Here is a 16,683-nt window from a genome sequence, read left to right on the forward strand (position 1 = left end):
TTCACAGCATAATAAATGATAGGTATTCGTTAGCTATGCAGTCGCCAAATTCAGTGTAGCTTCAGAATCTGGGTAGCTATGTTGTACGTAGTATATATTCTAAGATAGAAGTGCCATAGTGATTGATAAAAGGCGGCGAGTCATTTCTGAGTCTTGCGTGATTCAAAATGGCTACAACAAGTTTAATATCTTTCTTGTTCAATTTTTCAGCAAATATCGCAGATCTAACACTGAGTCTCCTGTTCCTTTAGCTGGGCACAATGAGGGTATATAATTAACGAGCGGTTCCTCGGCAGAATACATCGTTGTGGTGTTTTATATGAAAGACTATGAAGCATCTATCTCAGCTTCTACTACGGTCTGGTTTGCGTGACAGATACAGTTATCTGGATTGATTTCTCTACCTGCTCATGAGGTATGTGCTGCGACTATAATACCAACTTCTTTTTCTCTTACTATGCCTTTAGGGAGTTTGTTTTTACAGCAGAAACCCAGTGTGTTGACAATGCAGATAGTGGCAACATCTTTCTTAGGCTTGAATGTGAAGGTTAATTCTTGTTTCCGGGTGTCTCAGGCTAGGTTGGGCATAGGCCTCCTTGTCTATCAATATGGCGATATAGACGTGGATCCGTGTTCGCCAAAGAACGTAGTAGGAGCTTTTTAGAAGCTGCTGTTATTATTTCCCTTCTTACAAATATCAGGTTGTGAAGGGCTGTAGTGAAGACTCAGAGTATGTTTTCCGTTTGATTGTTTTCGTGACATTCTTGGACGAAGACCGTGATAGTTTCATCAATGCGCTAAATGTATTCAGTTTTGTCTGCTGAGATAGGCTGTTTTGGTCTTTCTTTGCAACTCTCATCACTATTATCAGTGTTGCAGCTCCTGCATTTTGGTGCTTCTTGTTTTGGGTCTATTTTGCAATTAAAAATTCGATGTGCTCGACTCTGTTCTTCACATTTCTCTTTATATCGCAGCTTTTCGTGGCTTATTGGAAAGTGTTGCAATATGGACGTAGCTGTTATTGAGGAGGTAGTGTTTAAATAGTCCAACCTTGTGAGGTACACAGTGCATTCTGAAATGGTGAACAAGTAGCTTGTTAGTTGGTTCTTTGTAACTATACATGACTGGAAGGAATAGCGGGGAATTTTGATTTAGTTTCCCGGTACCTTTAGGTCCCCTTCAGTTTTTTCGTTTGTTGTATCACGGTCAAAATTGGTTATCACAAAGGCGAGCGTGAGTCTGTGTGGTTTCTCTTTTGCTTAGTGTTTGGCGTGCGATGTGATTTCTGTTACTGTTGCTTCAGATCGGTAAGTAACTCAAACTGTTCTCTCGGGTTTCGATATCTGACGGGTCTGTTGTGATGTTGGCAAATTTTTTCGGGTTTTTTTATGAACGACTTGGTGGCCCAGGCAACTGTTTTAGTGCAGGTTACAACGATTTGGCGGTTTCTTTGCCACCTTCTTAGTTTATAGTTTATTGTAGGGTTTACTAATGTGCCATAAGTTGTGTTAGATGTGCTTTAATTCAATCTGCATCCAACCAGTTGTAAACCTTGTTCTTCGTGAGATGTATTTGGATGAGTGTAAACTTTTTGTAATTGGAGTATCGTGTTTGTGGCTGCTTTGCCTGTTTACTTCGGGTTTCTTGTCCGGGTTTTCGGCTAGTTCGCGTAGCGTTGCGTTTCTGGAGATCTGGTGGAGACAGAGTTCCCTGCTTCAGTCTGGTGCGCTGAAAACTGTTGTTGCATATCGGAAATAGGACGCCCTGCTTGAGAACGCTCGCAGTCAGCGTTGAGTTCTGTGCCTTTAGCCTCGGCAGATGCGAGTCGGTCGTCCCTGTCTCAGAGTGTGGCGGTTGTGCAGACTGCGGATCCCAAGTCTGAGTCGCTCTGACAATGCTGCATTTGACGGCAGTGGCGCGAGTTACGCATGATGCACTTTGCAGGGGACATCGTCTGAGTAACACGTGTGCTGTCGAACATCTACGTACATGTAACAACAGTTCAAGCAGTTTCGGCTGCGAGAATGCTTGTCTCCAGATATATCAGAGGAAAGCCCTTAATAGGTATATCGGTTGCAGAAGTTAATGCTTGATACCCCACGAGTCAAAGGGTTGTAACAGCTGATTCCCTGACCACCCATATCTGCTCGCTGGTTCGCCTTTTTGAAGACCAGAACGTGACAGCAGCGGCTGTAAGCAGCAGCAGGGAGTGGCCAGTGGTGGGGCTTGCGGTCCTCTGCTGCTCCTGATTGGCTGAAAGGCCCACGTGTAGATGGATTTCGTGGAGAGGCTCGGAGCTCGGGGAATCGAAAGCTGGCCGTCGGCGCCCGTGTGGCCGACGTGGCGGGTCGCGGGCGCTCTGGAGCGGAGTTCCGTGTCGCGACGCACAGTGTTCTCGAGTTTCAAAACGCGTTCGGATAGCGATAATCTCAGTTTGTTATCCAAATCTGGGAGTAATGTTTTTTGAGTGACCGTCCTCCTGTTGAGTTTGAACTGTGTATTTCGTACAGCCAGTCGAAAGTAATTTCCTGGACTTGGCTGTGAATGTTCCCAGTACTGCAGTCGGAACTCGGGATCTTGCCTGGGGGTAAGTAGGTAGCACGAGGGCCGTTAACTACTGGCTTTCGAGCGATGAGGTTCGATACTTTCCAGCGGGTCGAGGCTCGGCTGGCGACCCCTGTCGGACCGACTTTACGCGTGTCCCGGTGGTGCAGGACGCTTGTGTGGGTGGGCCGCTAAGCGCCCCCAGTGCGCCCCGTGTCGGCTCTGGCCACCACCACCTAAAGAGAAGGCCGCGGCGCGCTCTCGTGACGTCACGCAGAGCGGGCCAGGGTTGGCTTGGCGCTGCGCTGACAGAATCGAGGCGCACGGCCTGCAAATCTTCGTCAAACGGTTTTACAGAATGTGTTGAGCTGCCGGCGCCCCCCTGCGGCCAGGCGGGCTGCACCCGGCACCTGCCTCACTCTGGTTCCACTGCGTCCAGTACGAAAATCGCGGTTAACACTGCGGGTCCCTGCTAAGTGCGAAATTCACGAAAATCACTCCACGTAGTACTATTTATCACAGGATTTTCAGTTGGGCTGGATACTAAATTCACACAGACACTCCTTTACTTTGCTCACTCAGGTTTTATTTGAACAAATGGGAGATCGTCTATTGATTACGAATCACAACAGTTTCGGCGTACTGTGTGCTTCTAGTGAAGCTACTATGGCACATGTTTTCCAGGACTCACAGTACTGGCACAAGTTTATCCTTCCACAGTACTGTTCCTGTAAATACGCCTTTAAGTAATGTTCTTCCTTGCCCAAGAGTGGCACATGGAACATTAACTTTTAACATCTGCCATAGTACCCTTACAAACCTGTAGCTTAACAAATCACCATCTTGTCTCACAAACCCAATAATGCTAATCTCAAATAACTCTGCCATTCGACATTTTGCGTTCACTTCAAGCCACATTTCGCACAACAAGTCATGTGTTACTTTCTTACTATACCCGTTTGAGCCACTCTATGTAATCAAACCACTAATAAGCTCAACAAACCCATTTACACTTTCATGCACACACCACTTCAGTCATTCGCCCCTCTCTTTTGATTCTATAAGTATCTGAATGTCTCTTGTCATGGTACTTGAATTACAAATCATGTAAAAGTACATCTTTCACACACATATGGAAAATTTCTCTGTTTCAGACATAATATGATATATACTAATATCATACATTATACATTAATAAAATCGACAAACTGCAAAGAGAGATCCTCGACGGAAAACGGAGAAAAAACGTCATACGAACATATGTCCAGAAATGCATCATCGCCACGGTAGATGACACTGACGAAGGGAATTCCTCCGGCAACGTGCTGCGTTTTCCTTGTACATAACAGGCCGTGTGATTAACGCAGCCTATTGTATACACGAAGCATTTCCCAACAATTTTAGTGAGTAGTCTCAGTGCATTAGAATAGGTAGACAGAGGCTACCACTCACAAAGAAGCACACAGTTATAAATGAAGGAGACGTTAGGAAAGAGAAGTACTGGCTGTACGATATCAGATTTAATGACATTTAACATTGTCATACCAGGTAGAGTCCATTTTATTGCTGGGTTTAATGCAGTGTAGTGTGGAGACTGTTATTTGCCAAAAATACTGAAGGAGGCTACAGCGAGGATTCTGAAAAGGGAGACTGTTCATTGTTTCTCCTGGCCAGATTCCTCTCGGCTGCCGAACACAGCTCTAGACCTGCAGGGATGTTGGTTGGGTCCCACCAAAGAAGTATCCTGTTCTTGAGTATGGGGAGCGTCGTTCCATTGCAAACGAAACAGACGAAGAGCACTGGTCCTTGCACCATCGTAACTAGATGCATATAGTACACTAACTGCGCTATTCCCTGAGCCTGGTGGAACCCAATTCTAATAATAATTCCTGTTCCACTTAATATAATGGCCTTAACTGACATAAAAAGACATTCCTTCTTTGAGGCAAATTTCTTGTTATCAACAATTTCGAGTTGCCGCATGGAGCACCGATTACGTAGGTACATGTATCCAAGCAGTCCGAGACAAACCAAATTGAATGTCACAGACACTGAAATCCCTGCAAGGACTACTATGCGACTGTGGATCATGTGATATTTACTCGTCTTTTCCAAAGCAACAGCTGCCACACATACTACACTCCACGGTATAAACACACACAGCACCTCACGACGGAATAACCGGCTTACTTCAGCAGGTAGTAGCTGGTTAGGAAGCCTGAGATGGCGAACACAAGCATACATGTGGTAGCAGAATGAGTTCAGCCAGATACAGCTGAGAAGTGTGAGGGCGCTGTCTATCAGCACTGCTGTAGGTAAGTCAGGGACGCCTGCCATACGATACACGACCTCAGAACACAGGATCTGGGTTATGCACGTGATCTGAAAGGACAAGAATATCTTTCCAGGCAAGTTGCGTAACTGGGGAAGGTACATGTATACTACGGCAGTCGAAAAACGGAAAATGATATTTATCAGTATAAATGAGATTTCTAAAGGCTTCAAGCTGTCTATTTTGAAATTCTTGTATTTCAAGGTGGCGTTGGTTAAACTGTTTTTGTAGTTCAGTGTTTCTTCTGTTAGCTTTTGATACAGTACACTGCTATTACTATCGAATAATACAAATGGGAAATTAACGAACGTACAACTACTGGAAGTCCTGATGGAGGAAAAGTCGCGACACTTTAGCAACAGAATAGCTCTGGAAACAGAGCAGATGGCGTCTGTAGCGTTCGACTGCAGACATGATTGATCATCAGGACTATCGAAATAGCAGCGAGCATCGTGCACCGACTGTATCATACTAAACGGGACGTCCTGACAAATGCCGTACGAGTTGACCGCCATCCAGGCCAGCAGACAGAGGTTGACGTTTATCCTCTGCGTGTAGGCCAGGTAGCTGGTGACGGGTATGTGGGGCGACCTCTGCACCACGTCGTCCCACAGCTGCTCGCGGCACCGCTCGTGCTGCTTCACGGCTTCCAGTGGCAGGTCTTCCAGCGGACACGTGGGGTGGTCCAGGGCGTTCACCAACAGCTGCACGCAGTCAGTGTCCACGGAGAGCGTATCGTGGCTTCTGTCCTCCAGCTGCCACTCCTCGTCTGCAAGAAAACGACAGCAAGTAGGTGGTGGCCGTACACTGCAGGCAGCTGAATCCAAAGTCTTCTCTGGATCACGAGCCTGGGCGTCGTTTACCCACATTACCCTGGTTCAGTTACCCAGAACTATGTAAGGCGGCATGTCAACACAAAAAAAGAGTATTAACAAAGACAGGTATCATTGTTACTATGCACGTCTATTTCATCTACAGGGTGCCCAAGAAGTCCCTGCATCGCTCTTGACATAGTAAAAATAAGGAAGTAAATAGGTTTTATTGATAGTCCTGCATGGAAAAAAACAACGTTATCAGAATTATATTTTTGTTTCAGCACTGCAGTCTTTGAGTTCCGAATCCATCTTGTAAAGGAGGGATTAGTGGAGGATTCGTGGGTTCATGAACGTCCGCAGATAGGAAAAACTATGTAACGCATGATGAGACCATTTGCCTCAGTCCCCCTCGTAAAGTAGCCATGCCTGATTGAGATAAACGTCCTGTATTTTCAGGCTGTCTCAAAGACAGGCCACGTATTGGAAGCAATAAAAAGTGACAGGAAACGTGTGTCACCCACTCTTAATCAGATGAGCAGTCTCCAATGAAAATCATTTGCAAAAGAGTAGTTGGACTTCAAGCATCTTCTTCAACAATGCACGACCACACTGAAAAAATATGAATACGAAAGGATTTAGGCCCATGTTTGTTACTGAATTATCTGACAATGGTGTGGAGCAACGATTTGTAACCTACCGTACTTTGTTGTGGTGACTTCTGCCATGTCTCGCTCAAGAGTGTTGTTTACGTATAAATGTGCCATATACCACTGTTTGATCAGGAAAAAATTGTTTTCTTGTCTAAGGAAAGTACCCATATTACCAAGAGTTGGAAAGGAACCTACCTCACCTTATGTGGGCCATTGTGTGATCAGAATACCTGTTAGGACCACATTCTTTTGAAGCTTACATGAATGGGAACTTCCATTTCTCTGTACAACAGAAGTTTTCAGTATCTCAGCTCCATGACAAGGCAATCACGGATCTTGTGTGGTTGTAGAAGGAAGGAGCTTGAGTCTCGTTTTGTTGTTCAGATGAGTATGTTTCTTAATGAACAACTTATTCTCGGATTATTTGGTTCTGCAGCATTTAAAGCCACATTAAAGTGGTTACCACGAAATCCCAACATTACCACCTCAACAACCTTTTGAAATCGTCATGACAAACTTTTGATCTTACCACGCAAATAACTGAATATGAAGAATAATAAAGCCTCATGTGGCTCAACGTTGAAAGATTAATGGCAAATTGACACAAGTGTTGAAGAAGTCTTTCTAAGCAGAATTACTAGAACGATCCGCAATAAAGCAAGGGGGACAGCGAGACACATAGATATCTGAGGAAGGTGTGATCGTCCATACACTGATCCGTTGGATACGTATTTTTTTTTATATCTAACTACCTCCATATAGAATATACTCTTTTGACATAACTCCATAGGCGTCCTGTACAAAGAAATAGGATGCAGGCTGAATTCTCGTCTTTGTGATATTTCACTTTCCTCCGTGAACTTAGTGACCCCATCACGCAGCGTAAAAAAAAGTGATGGAGCATATTTGTCACCAGTTTGTTTCGTTAGCACGAGATTGTCGAGAAAAAGCACAACAAAATACATTAACTGACGATTTTGGGAGTTCCTTTACCACAATGAACGATTTACTGTTAATACTCTGTTTGCATACATTCAAAAACACGCAGAAAAATGTAATTACTTCGTCTCACTCGCACCTAGTGTAATGATAATAATGTAGCAATAAATGCAATTGGGACATATATGCCTCAGCTGCTGAGTGGATGAATGTGGGATTACAACTCCAGAGATTTGGGATTCAGGCATTGCTCCCGAGATTCCTTCTCTCACTTATCTCTTCTTTCACCTCTGACATTGATTTATGGAAATCGAAAATGTTGGAACTGTAGAATTGTTCGGAGACCCAATAATTAACTGTGTCCCACAATTATTAACTGGGTAAGTTAGTTCAGAAGTAGGAAGACGGCGCGTGACGACAACCTGCAGTAGGACAGTGGCTCGCGAAGCACTGTGGTGACCAAACCAGGCTTCAGCTTGATGACGGCTTTACCTACTGCATTCTGAGAAGTCCTGATGGTCGTTGTCCTCGAGCACTATTCCTGTTCAGAGTACAAATCTTTTGTGGCGGCGTTCGTAGCGACAAACAGTTCGCTGTAGAAACGGCTTACGAAGTCACCGCCACACTTTTAATAGCGGGCCGACCGGTCCGCTGGAACAGTGAACAGAAAGATGAAGACCCAAACGCTCTTATTAAATAAAAGTCGGTACTTATCTTTATTAACGAAGATACAGCAACACAGCAGTGAACCCCGTGTCTACAGAAATCTGTCTAGTTCGAGTCGGAGCGGCTAGGTCAGCGTCGGTTGACGACAAACAACAACTCTGCTGCGATGAACACACAACTGACTAGCAAGTACACAATTCGGTGGCGAGTATACAACTGAGCGGCGAATACAGAACTGTCCTAGCGCTCGCGACTCCAGCGCTTAAGAAGCCAGAAGCCAGCGGTGGCGCGCGCAGACTTGCGGCGATTTCCTGTCTCGCTGGCGCTGCTTATGCGGACGGCGTCCGGACTTTGATGCTGCCAACCTTTTGGCAGCGGGCTCGGGTGGCATTACTGGCTAGGATATAACACTCCTCCCCCCCAAATCGCCGCACCGTCGTTGAATAATGACGTGGCGAGCGACGACGGCGGGGGAGGGGTCTGGCCGCAGGCGTAGCAGAAGAGACCGGGGCGGAGACTGTTGTCGGTGGCAGTCCCCGGTCCGCACCCCAGCATTGGCTGCGCGGGGCCTCGGGAAACACCGACTGAAAACCGAGGTCAGGGTGCACGCCTGTGACCACGGGCGCAGCTTCTGGTACTGGACGCGACGAGGCGTCAGGACCCACGAAGAGAGGCAGCGTCTCCTGACGCTGCGTCGACGGCTGCTGAGTGGGCGCCGGACAAGGCGCTGCGGTGTCGGACTCCTTGGGGGTGCCCAAGGAAAGCGGCTGCAGGACAGGCTGCACAGCCACCGCTTGGGAAGGCGGCCCGGCTGAGGGGTCGACGTCCATCAGCTCCGAAGGCGGTGGCGACTGAAGAGGGACCGCAGGCGCCGGAGCGACCACCTGGGGCGCTCCCGGATGAAGCTGCACGGGAGGCATCAAGGGGACGGGCTGTCGGCGTGGTAGCGGCGACGGCTGCTGCTGCTGCCCTGGGGGCGGCAGCGAAGTCGGAAGGCGCAGCTGGAACCCGCCGCGGACCAAATCTGTGGACAAAGAACGAGCGGCAGAATCCGGGCGGCCAGCGCGGCGGAACTGGTTCTGATGCCTCCTGTGCACCCCAGTAGCACCTTGAACAGTATAAAAACCGTGACCCTGGACACTTATCACGGTACCACGTTCCCAACGACGGCGACCGTGATAAACTCTGAAAAAAAACGGCGTCGTTGCGCTGAAAACGCGTGCGATGCTCAGAAGCGGCGGGTCGATCCGGGGGGTGCAACAACCGTAGTAGGGTGCGATGACGATGGCCGTGGAGAAGCTCCGCAGGCGAAGGGCCGTCGCGTGGCGTGGTCCGGTACGACGACAGGAACGTGATGAGGGCCTGCTGACGAGAGTGCGTAGCACGAAGGCGGTCCATATGATCCTTGAATGTGCCTACAAAACGTTCCGCTGCACCATTCGATTGAGGGTGGAACGGCGGAGTAAGAATATGGCGAATGCCATTGGCAGAACAAAAACTTTCAAATTCAGCAGAGTTAAATTGTGGACCATTGTCAGACACTAAAACTTCTGGAAGACCCTCAATACAAAAAATTGAAGTCAACGCCTGTATAGTTTGTGCAGACGTTGTAGACTGCATGGGCACAACAAACGGAAAATTACTAAATGCATCTATCACGATGAGCCAACGAGAATGCCAATATGGACCAGCGAAATCAATATGTACTCGCTGCCAGGGACCGGCAGGGCGTGCCCATTCAAAATAGCGTTGAGGCGGAGCAGCTTGGTGTTCGGCACACGTCGAACAATCTGTAGACATCTGCGTAATCTGCTTATCAATGCCGATCCATGTACAATGACGGCGGGCAAGCTGCTTGGTGCGGACCACTCCCCAATGACCTTGATGCAACAAGTCGAGGACCTTGGATTGGAGCACTTGGGGAACCACTACACGAAGCTGGTCATTCTCGGTGCGTAACAGCAAAACTCCGTGCGAAACAGACAACAGATGACGTTGCGGATAATAGCGACGAACCACAGGATCCGATATGTCCTTTGCCTTGGACGGCCAACCACGTTGAACAAAACGTAATAGTAAACTCAGATGAGGATCCGTAGCTGTCTCACGTGCCACCTGACGATAATCAATCGGAAAATCCCGGAGGGATTGATGCTCATCGGCGTCAATCTGATGGCAAGAGTCGTCAGAGGAATCGAAGACATCATCCGCAACAATCGGCAATCTAGAAAGCGCGTCAGCGTTTGCATGCTGAGCTGTAGGGCGATACAGTATCTCATACTGGTATTGTGATAACAAAAGAGCCCAACGTTGTAGTCTCTGAGCTGTCCGCTGAGGAACTGGTTTAGACGGATGAAACAGTGACGTCAGGGGCTTGTGATCTGTTACTAAATAGAATGGTCTACCATAGAGGATGGAATTTTGTGACACCAAACACAATAGCCAACGCTTCCTTGTCCAATTGGCTATACTTACACTGAGCTTTGTTGAGCAATTTAGATGCGAACGCAATAGGACGTTCGGTGTTACCGACTCGGTGAGACAACACAGCACCGAGGCATCACAAGCTAACACCAGAGGCTTGTTAGGGTCGTAATGGACCAGACAACGATCATTCAATAAAGCCTCTTTAAGCTGCTGAAAGGCTGATTGGCAATCAGCTGACCACACAAACGGAACATTCTTACGGCGGAGACGATGCAACGGTGCAGCAATCTGTGATGCATTAGGTATAAACCTAATATAATATGTCAATTTGCCAAGAACTGCTTGCAATTCATGCAGATTGCGAGGGGCGGGCAAATCACGAATAGCTGCTAAATGTGACTGGGAGGGATGAATGCCTTGAGCATTAATAACATGTCCCAGATACTCCATCTCCGTAAGGAAAAATGAACATTTATCGATGTTGCAACGTAGGCCTGCCTGAGACAACACTGTAAACAAACACTCCAAATTACGGAAATGTTCAGCAGGCGTCCGACCGGACACAACAATATCGTCTAAATAGTTGCAACACGATGGCACATTAGCCAGAAGTTGTGACAAAAAACGCTGAAAAACAGCTGGAGCTGACGCACAACCAAAAGGCAAACGCAGAAAACGGAACAACCCCAACGACGTGTTTATGACAAAATACTGTTGTGATTGCTCGTCGAGGGGCAATTGCAAATATGCTTCACGGAAAAGAAACGAGCTTCCCCCAACTTATCTATCAGCTCGTCCGGTCTAGGCAAAGGAAAAGAATCAATGACAGTCTGAGGATTAACTGTCGACTTAAAATCAGCACACAAACGTAACTTGCCAGACGGTTTCTTTATAATAGCTAAGGAAGAAGCCCACTGGCTCGCTGAAACGGGTTGAATAACACCGTTGTTTTGCCAACGACGAAGTTCATCTGCTACAGGTACCCGGAGGGCGTGAGGCACTGGACGAGCACGAAAAAATCGAGGCTGAGCATTATCTTTTAACGGAATATGAGCGGCAAAGTTCGCAGCACAACCTAGTTCGTCTTTAAATATGTCACTGTATCGTTTACACAAATCGGTTGTGCTGTCTTGAGGAACAACAACAGAATTAATTTGCAACACATTGTCTTGGATAGACAGGCCAAACAAGTCAAAACAGTCTAATCCGAAAATGTTTACACTGTCTGTAGCGCGGAGCACTGTGAATGAAACTGTTTTTGTATTGCCACGGAATGTGGCTGGCACGCTACATACACCTAACACAGGAATTTGTTCACCACTATAAGTAGCCAAAGAATGTTTTGCCGCTGAAAGTTTAGGGCGGCCGATAGCCGATAGCCGCATAGCTGCTGCGATGAACACACAACTGACTAGCAAGTACACAATTCGGTGGCGAGTATACAACTGAGCGGCGAATACAGAACTGTCCTAGCGCTCGCGACTCCAGCGCTTAAGAAGCCAGAAGCCAGCGGTGGCGCGCGCAGACTTGCGGCGGTTTCCTGTCTCGCTGGCGCTGCTTATGCGGACGGCGTCCGGACTTTGATGCTGCCAACCTTTTGGCAGCGGGCTCGGGTGGCATTACTGGCTAGGATATAACAAAATCAAAGGAGAGTGATACTGATATGCTACACGCCATCCAATGTATACCTCATTTGCGTGTTGAGCGCAAATGTATACCCAGTAAGACGAATAAGTTCTGAAAGATTCTTATACACAGGCACAGTCTGTGAAAAGCCGAATGCACGACTTTGTCGTAAACAGTCCAGTTTCTTTGTTATTCATTCCACTCCCACCACATTCTCGTGTGGTGCGCAAGGTTCGGACACTTTGCTGCTTTTTGGGGAGCATGAATAAAATGATAGGTTTCAAAAAAATAAAAGCCATAGCGTCTCTACATAAACAGATGTACATTGAAGTTGATGATGGTGCTATGGGGAAGATAAGGCTCTTGCTTCTGGCAAGTCACTGGCAGTCAGTTCCCAATAACTACTACGAGGGTAATACAGTATGATGCAGGTGCCGGGCAGAAAGGGTGTATGTATTCAAGGTGTTGGAGTGGGCTGGGAAGTATGATTGACAAGTTGATGTGGGTAGAGGGAGGTGTGGGGCAGGGATGACAATGGTCAGGAGCCTCGAAGCGGGATCATCTACATATTGAAGAGGCGTAGACGCTAGGATTATAGCTGGTTGGAGGAGTAAGTGTCTACATACTATTCCGGAACAGGAAGAACCAGCCAGCTGAAGTTCCGCTCGAATAGGATACAGAAGGGTGGCAAGTGGAGGGCGCACCAGAAGCCTAGGTATCCAGAGGATAGGCGAGAAAAATTGCTTTTGTTCGCCACGTTTATGGAACGTTTACAATTTGTGACAAAGTCTGAGGAACTTCAGAAGAGAGGGCAATGTAATCAGCTGGCAGAGGTTGCGTCTGAGACGGCAAATATGATACAGAGTGCAAGGTGTTCTAAGACTGTAAGGAATAGTAAATTTTTGAGAGTGCTGAGATCCAAGCTATATTGGCGAAAGTAACACTGGGGCCGCTAAGGCTTTTGGAAAGACGAAGGAAGACACAAGATCGGGGGTTAACGTCCTGTTGGTGAAACAGCTATTAGAGCATAACCCAGAATTGGGAAGAACGGGGAAGCAGGACAGCTGCGTCCATCAATAGGAACCGTCGTGTCATTCACCTTAAGCTGTGTAGGGACATCGCAGACAAACTAAATATGGTCGAAAATCAAGTTTGGAGCCAACAGCTTACCACAGCATCGCCTCGTTCAGTGGGTTTTACCCAAGTACAGAGGATGGCTGAATGATGGAATCCCCACATTGTCGAGTTTCCTGTCTTCTTAATTTGAGTTTGTTGTAAGCTGGGGACGCGAGATTATTCCAAGATATGAGAAAGTGAGAGTCCTCTGCCCATGTGAGCAGAGAGGAATGGAGCAGCAAGACCACCGCCTTACTGCAAGCGCTTATCTTCCCCCACGTAATTGGGCACTGTCCTTGCATTGTGAGAGAACTGTGACTCGGAGTTATCTGTTGAGTGTACGTGAGTGTAATGGATGTGTTAAGAGCTTAACATCCACATCTGACACACATGTTGTTGTGTCATGCTTTTAATAAATTTACAAGTAGATAAATGGAACAGTCAATGATCAGAACGCCTTATTGTTCGGAAAGCAATACACTTATCTTTGGCTCCTCGTGGCTGTGGCTGTGTGAGCACGTGTGGTATTAATTGGGGTCCAACTACACAGGAGCTGCTGAAAACACTGAGCGGCATTACAGTGCAAGTCTGCACATGATGAGCACTGAACGTTTACTACAACTGTGCCAAATATGTGTCTGTTGTTGGCCCTCAACTCTCTGTACGTGCATGCTTGGCCTAGGCTTCACTGAGTGACGTTACGCCGACACTGCACTCTGAAGGCAGAAATTCGTCGCTTCTCTGCAGTCGTCATGGAACTGTTGATACCCTCGTAGACAGAACAGAACTCAGGCTGGACTCTGGCAGAACTCGTACCAGGCACTGGCAGAGCTGGAAATACTTGTCGTGTATGGCGCCTCGAAGCTACAGGAGGAGTGGCTTACTACTTCTTTCTCATAGGCGGTGGCGATGCTGCTTAGGTGTACAGCATCTCTCCGGCGGTCGATTGTCGATTTGCTGCAGGCGATTATCGTCGACACCACATGTGTCACCTTCAACAGTGTCACAGGCATCAGTGTATCATGATACATTGAGGAGAGGTAATGTAATGTAGAACACTGACACGAGGTCTGGTGATGGGAAACTTTATGCTTCAATTCCCCCTCCCATTACTGGGGAAATACCAGCAATGCAAATTTCTTCCATCACCTGGATTCGAACCAGCTTACCTTTGAAGAGAGTACCACCACACAGTCATGTTTATGAGTGCCATGGTGGAAGTTAGGGTGAGAGAAATGATTGGTGGTGTTTATTGTAATAATTCCTTGGGTTTTTAACATAAGTGATTTTGATGTAACAGAGGCTACACCAAGAGGTGAAGTTATCGAGGCAGATGGAGATATGCTGTTGAGTAAGATTTACAGTAACAAAAGAAGCATGGTGTGCCAGACAAGGAGCTATACAGGAAACATAATTCATTGGGATGCCTGGCACTTGCCAGTTTCCTCCCGGAGATCCGAATGTGCGGCTATTGCGGAATATTTTGCCAATGGAGCAGTCATCATACCACTTTTCAATTATAGGCCACATGTCCTGTGGACAGATACCAGTGGTTCCGATTACCTTCTGCATTCTCATGCCTTTGAGCACTGCTGACTCTTCAGAGTTTTAGGAGCAGGGGAAGAAAGTGCCTTGAAGCTCTATCCGCCCATCCATCATTACTGATGATTTTTATTCTAAATTTAAGCAGTAGCGAGGTTTGATACTGGGTCCCATGACGTTTTGATTAGTATACAAAGACACTACCCTTAAATCATAGGTGAGCCGTGGGATATAAACTTGCATACAGTATGATATCACACAACTTGACTAGAGCTAGTAGGAAATAAGATGTTTTTTATTTTATTTTATTTTATTTATTTTTTTTTATTGAGGTCGAAAGTAATGGAGTCATGAGCAGCCTCTCATAAGAATTTCCTGAAATTGTAAGACGTCGTGGTCTCCTTCATTGCTTACATATTCCGCCCTCACAATCATATTCTGCACATCAAGACGCTTCATTCGAGCCCAAACTCGGTAAGATAAAGTCAGTATTGTATGAATTCATGTAAACGATATGCAAATAACTAGTAAATCGCAAGTGCGCACCGTGGTTGAAATACTCGAGGCTGGCGTACACACATACATTCCGGACACGAGGGTCACAGGAGCTTTTAGCTCGAGAGAGGCAACTGCACCCCAGGAGGTCGGTCCCAAGCTATCTACGTCGGCCAGTGACCGCCTGTAGAGCAGACAGCGTTAGCCCGAGTGAAAGGACGACCCCGTGTTCGGCTTAAAAGCAAATTCCGCTACATTGTGTGGGAGCGGTTAGCCTACACATTCTTTACACATAGAATGCAGTTTCAGAGATTTTCGCAGGGAGACAGCAAACGCCAAACACCGATACTACAGATTTCCGGATTGGTCACCTTAAGCGAAACGTCATTCTCCCGTTTGTAACCTCCCCACCGTAATTTAAAAGGAAAATGAAATATGACAATATTTAATTATGAGTGCTAATGGACACTGCTCTAAGCGTAACCTGCCCACAATGAAATGTACTGACAATGGCAACAAAATGTGAAATTCGCAATCTGACTCAAATATAAGTTTTTCATAAAAAAAATTAAAGTCCATTCAGTGATAAGAAAATTCAATTAAACCGAAATATCGGTCTTTGGCCCTGTGTAAAACAATCAGAGTTAAAGTCTTACCTCAGAATAAATGGATGTCACATTTCTGCTCTTGTTGTTGCGCACCGCTTGGAGGAACTGCATTGCAAATAATAATATTCTCTTTTTTTGTGATTTTAGTGAAATTTTTCTTCAAAAGAAGTGGAATGAAATGGGAAGTGCAACGAAATCTTTAGTTCAATAAAAAATCAAATTTTTGAAAAAATGCTTTTGAAATAAAAATTATTATTGGGGGGCTTGTTGGAGAATAATTACAATAAATAAAATTTTTCATTATCTAATGATTATATTAATTAACAGTATACCTTATTCACCATCTTGACCAGTGTTGCCGACCGCCTACATCACACAACCGCACTGGGCTGCTACTACTGACCAACCGCTCTCCATGACGACTATTAGCGTACTGCACTGCACGACTACTACTAGCGAACTGCACCCAACTAAACCGAGCTACCGACTTCCACGACTACAGACAGAGTACAGCTCTGCATAGCGACAACTAGCGAACTGCTCGCAACACTCGCGCGGTCAAGCGCAAACTCTCTGGTCACAGATGCTACAATGTCTCGCCATCGCTGCTGCGTTACATACATGTTTCATAACCCTCCACTGGGGGGGCAAAAATTTGGCAGCGATGGTGAGTCATTTGGACTTGCCAATCGCGGCAAAATTTTTTTCCTAATTAATAAACCTCTACAATTTACAGAATATTTAGATGTAGTACATAAAGTAAATGTTGTGCACACGCACTAAGTACAAAATATATCAGACAAAGACAAAATGTGAGTACAAAACATAGTAGGAAATCAGAAAAGTATATACAAATTATTTGACAGATAACAAAGTGCACAGGCACTGAAAAAATTCTTTAGCATATTCAGAACAAATAAACA

General features: G+C 46.2%; 1 protein-coding gene across 1 annotated transcript in view; it reads right to left on the reverse strand.

Moving 5' to 3' along the window:
* Positions 1-3,149: 3,149 nt before the first annotated feature.
* Positions 3,150-16,683, reverse strand: part of LOC126439774 (uncharacterized) — a 113,482-nt gene continuing 99,948 nt past the window's right edge. Inside the window, exon 11 of the mRNA XM_050090597.1 lies at positions 3,150-5,645. Within this exon, the coding sequence (XP_049946554.1) occupies positions 4,168-5,645 (1,478 nt within the window). The 3' untranslated portion in view covers positions 3,150-4,167. The remainder of the gene's footprint in view (positions 5,646-16,683) is intronic.

This window comes from Schistocerca serialis, unplaced genomic scaffold, assembly GCF_023864345.2.
Source record: "Schistocerca serialis cubense isolate TAMUIC-IGC-003099 unplaced genomic scaffold, iqSchSeri2.2 HiC_scaffold_1343, whole genome shotgun sequence".
In the NCBI taxonomy this organism is placed as follows: domain Eukaryota; kingdom Metazoa; phylum Arthropoda; class Insecta; order Orthoptera; family Acrididae; genus Schistocerca; species Schistocerca serialis.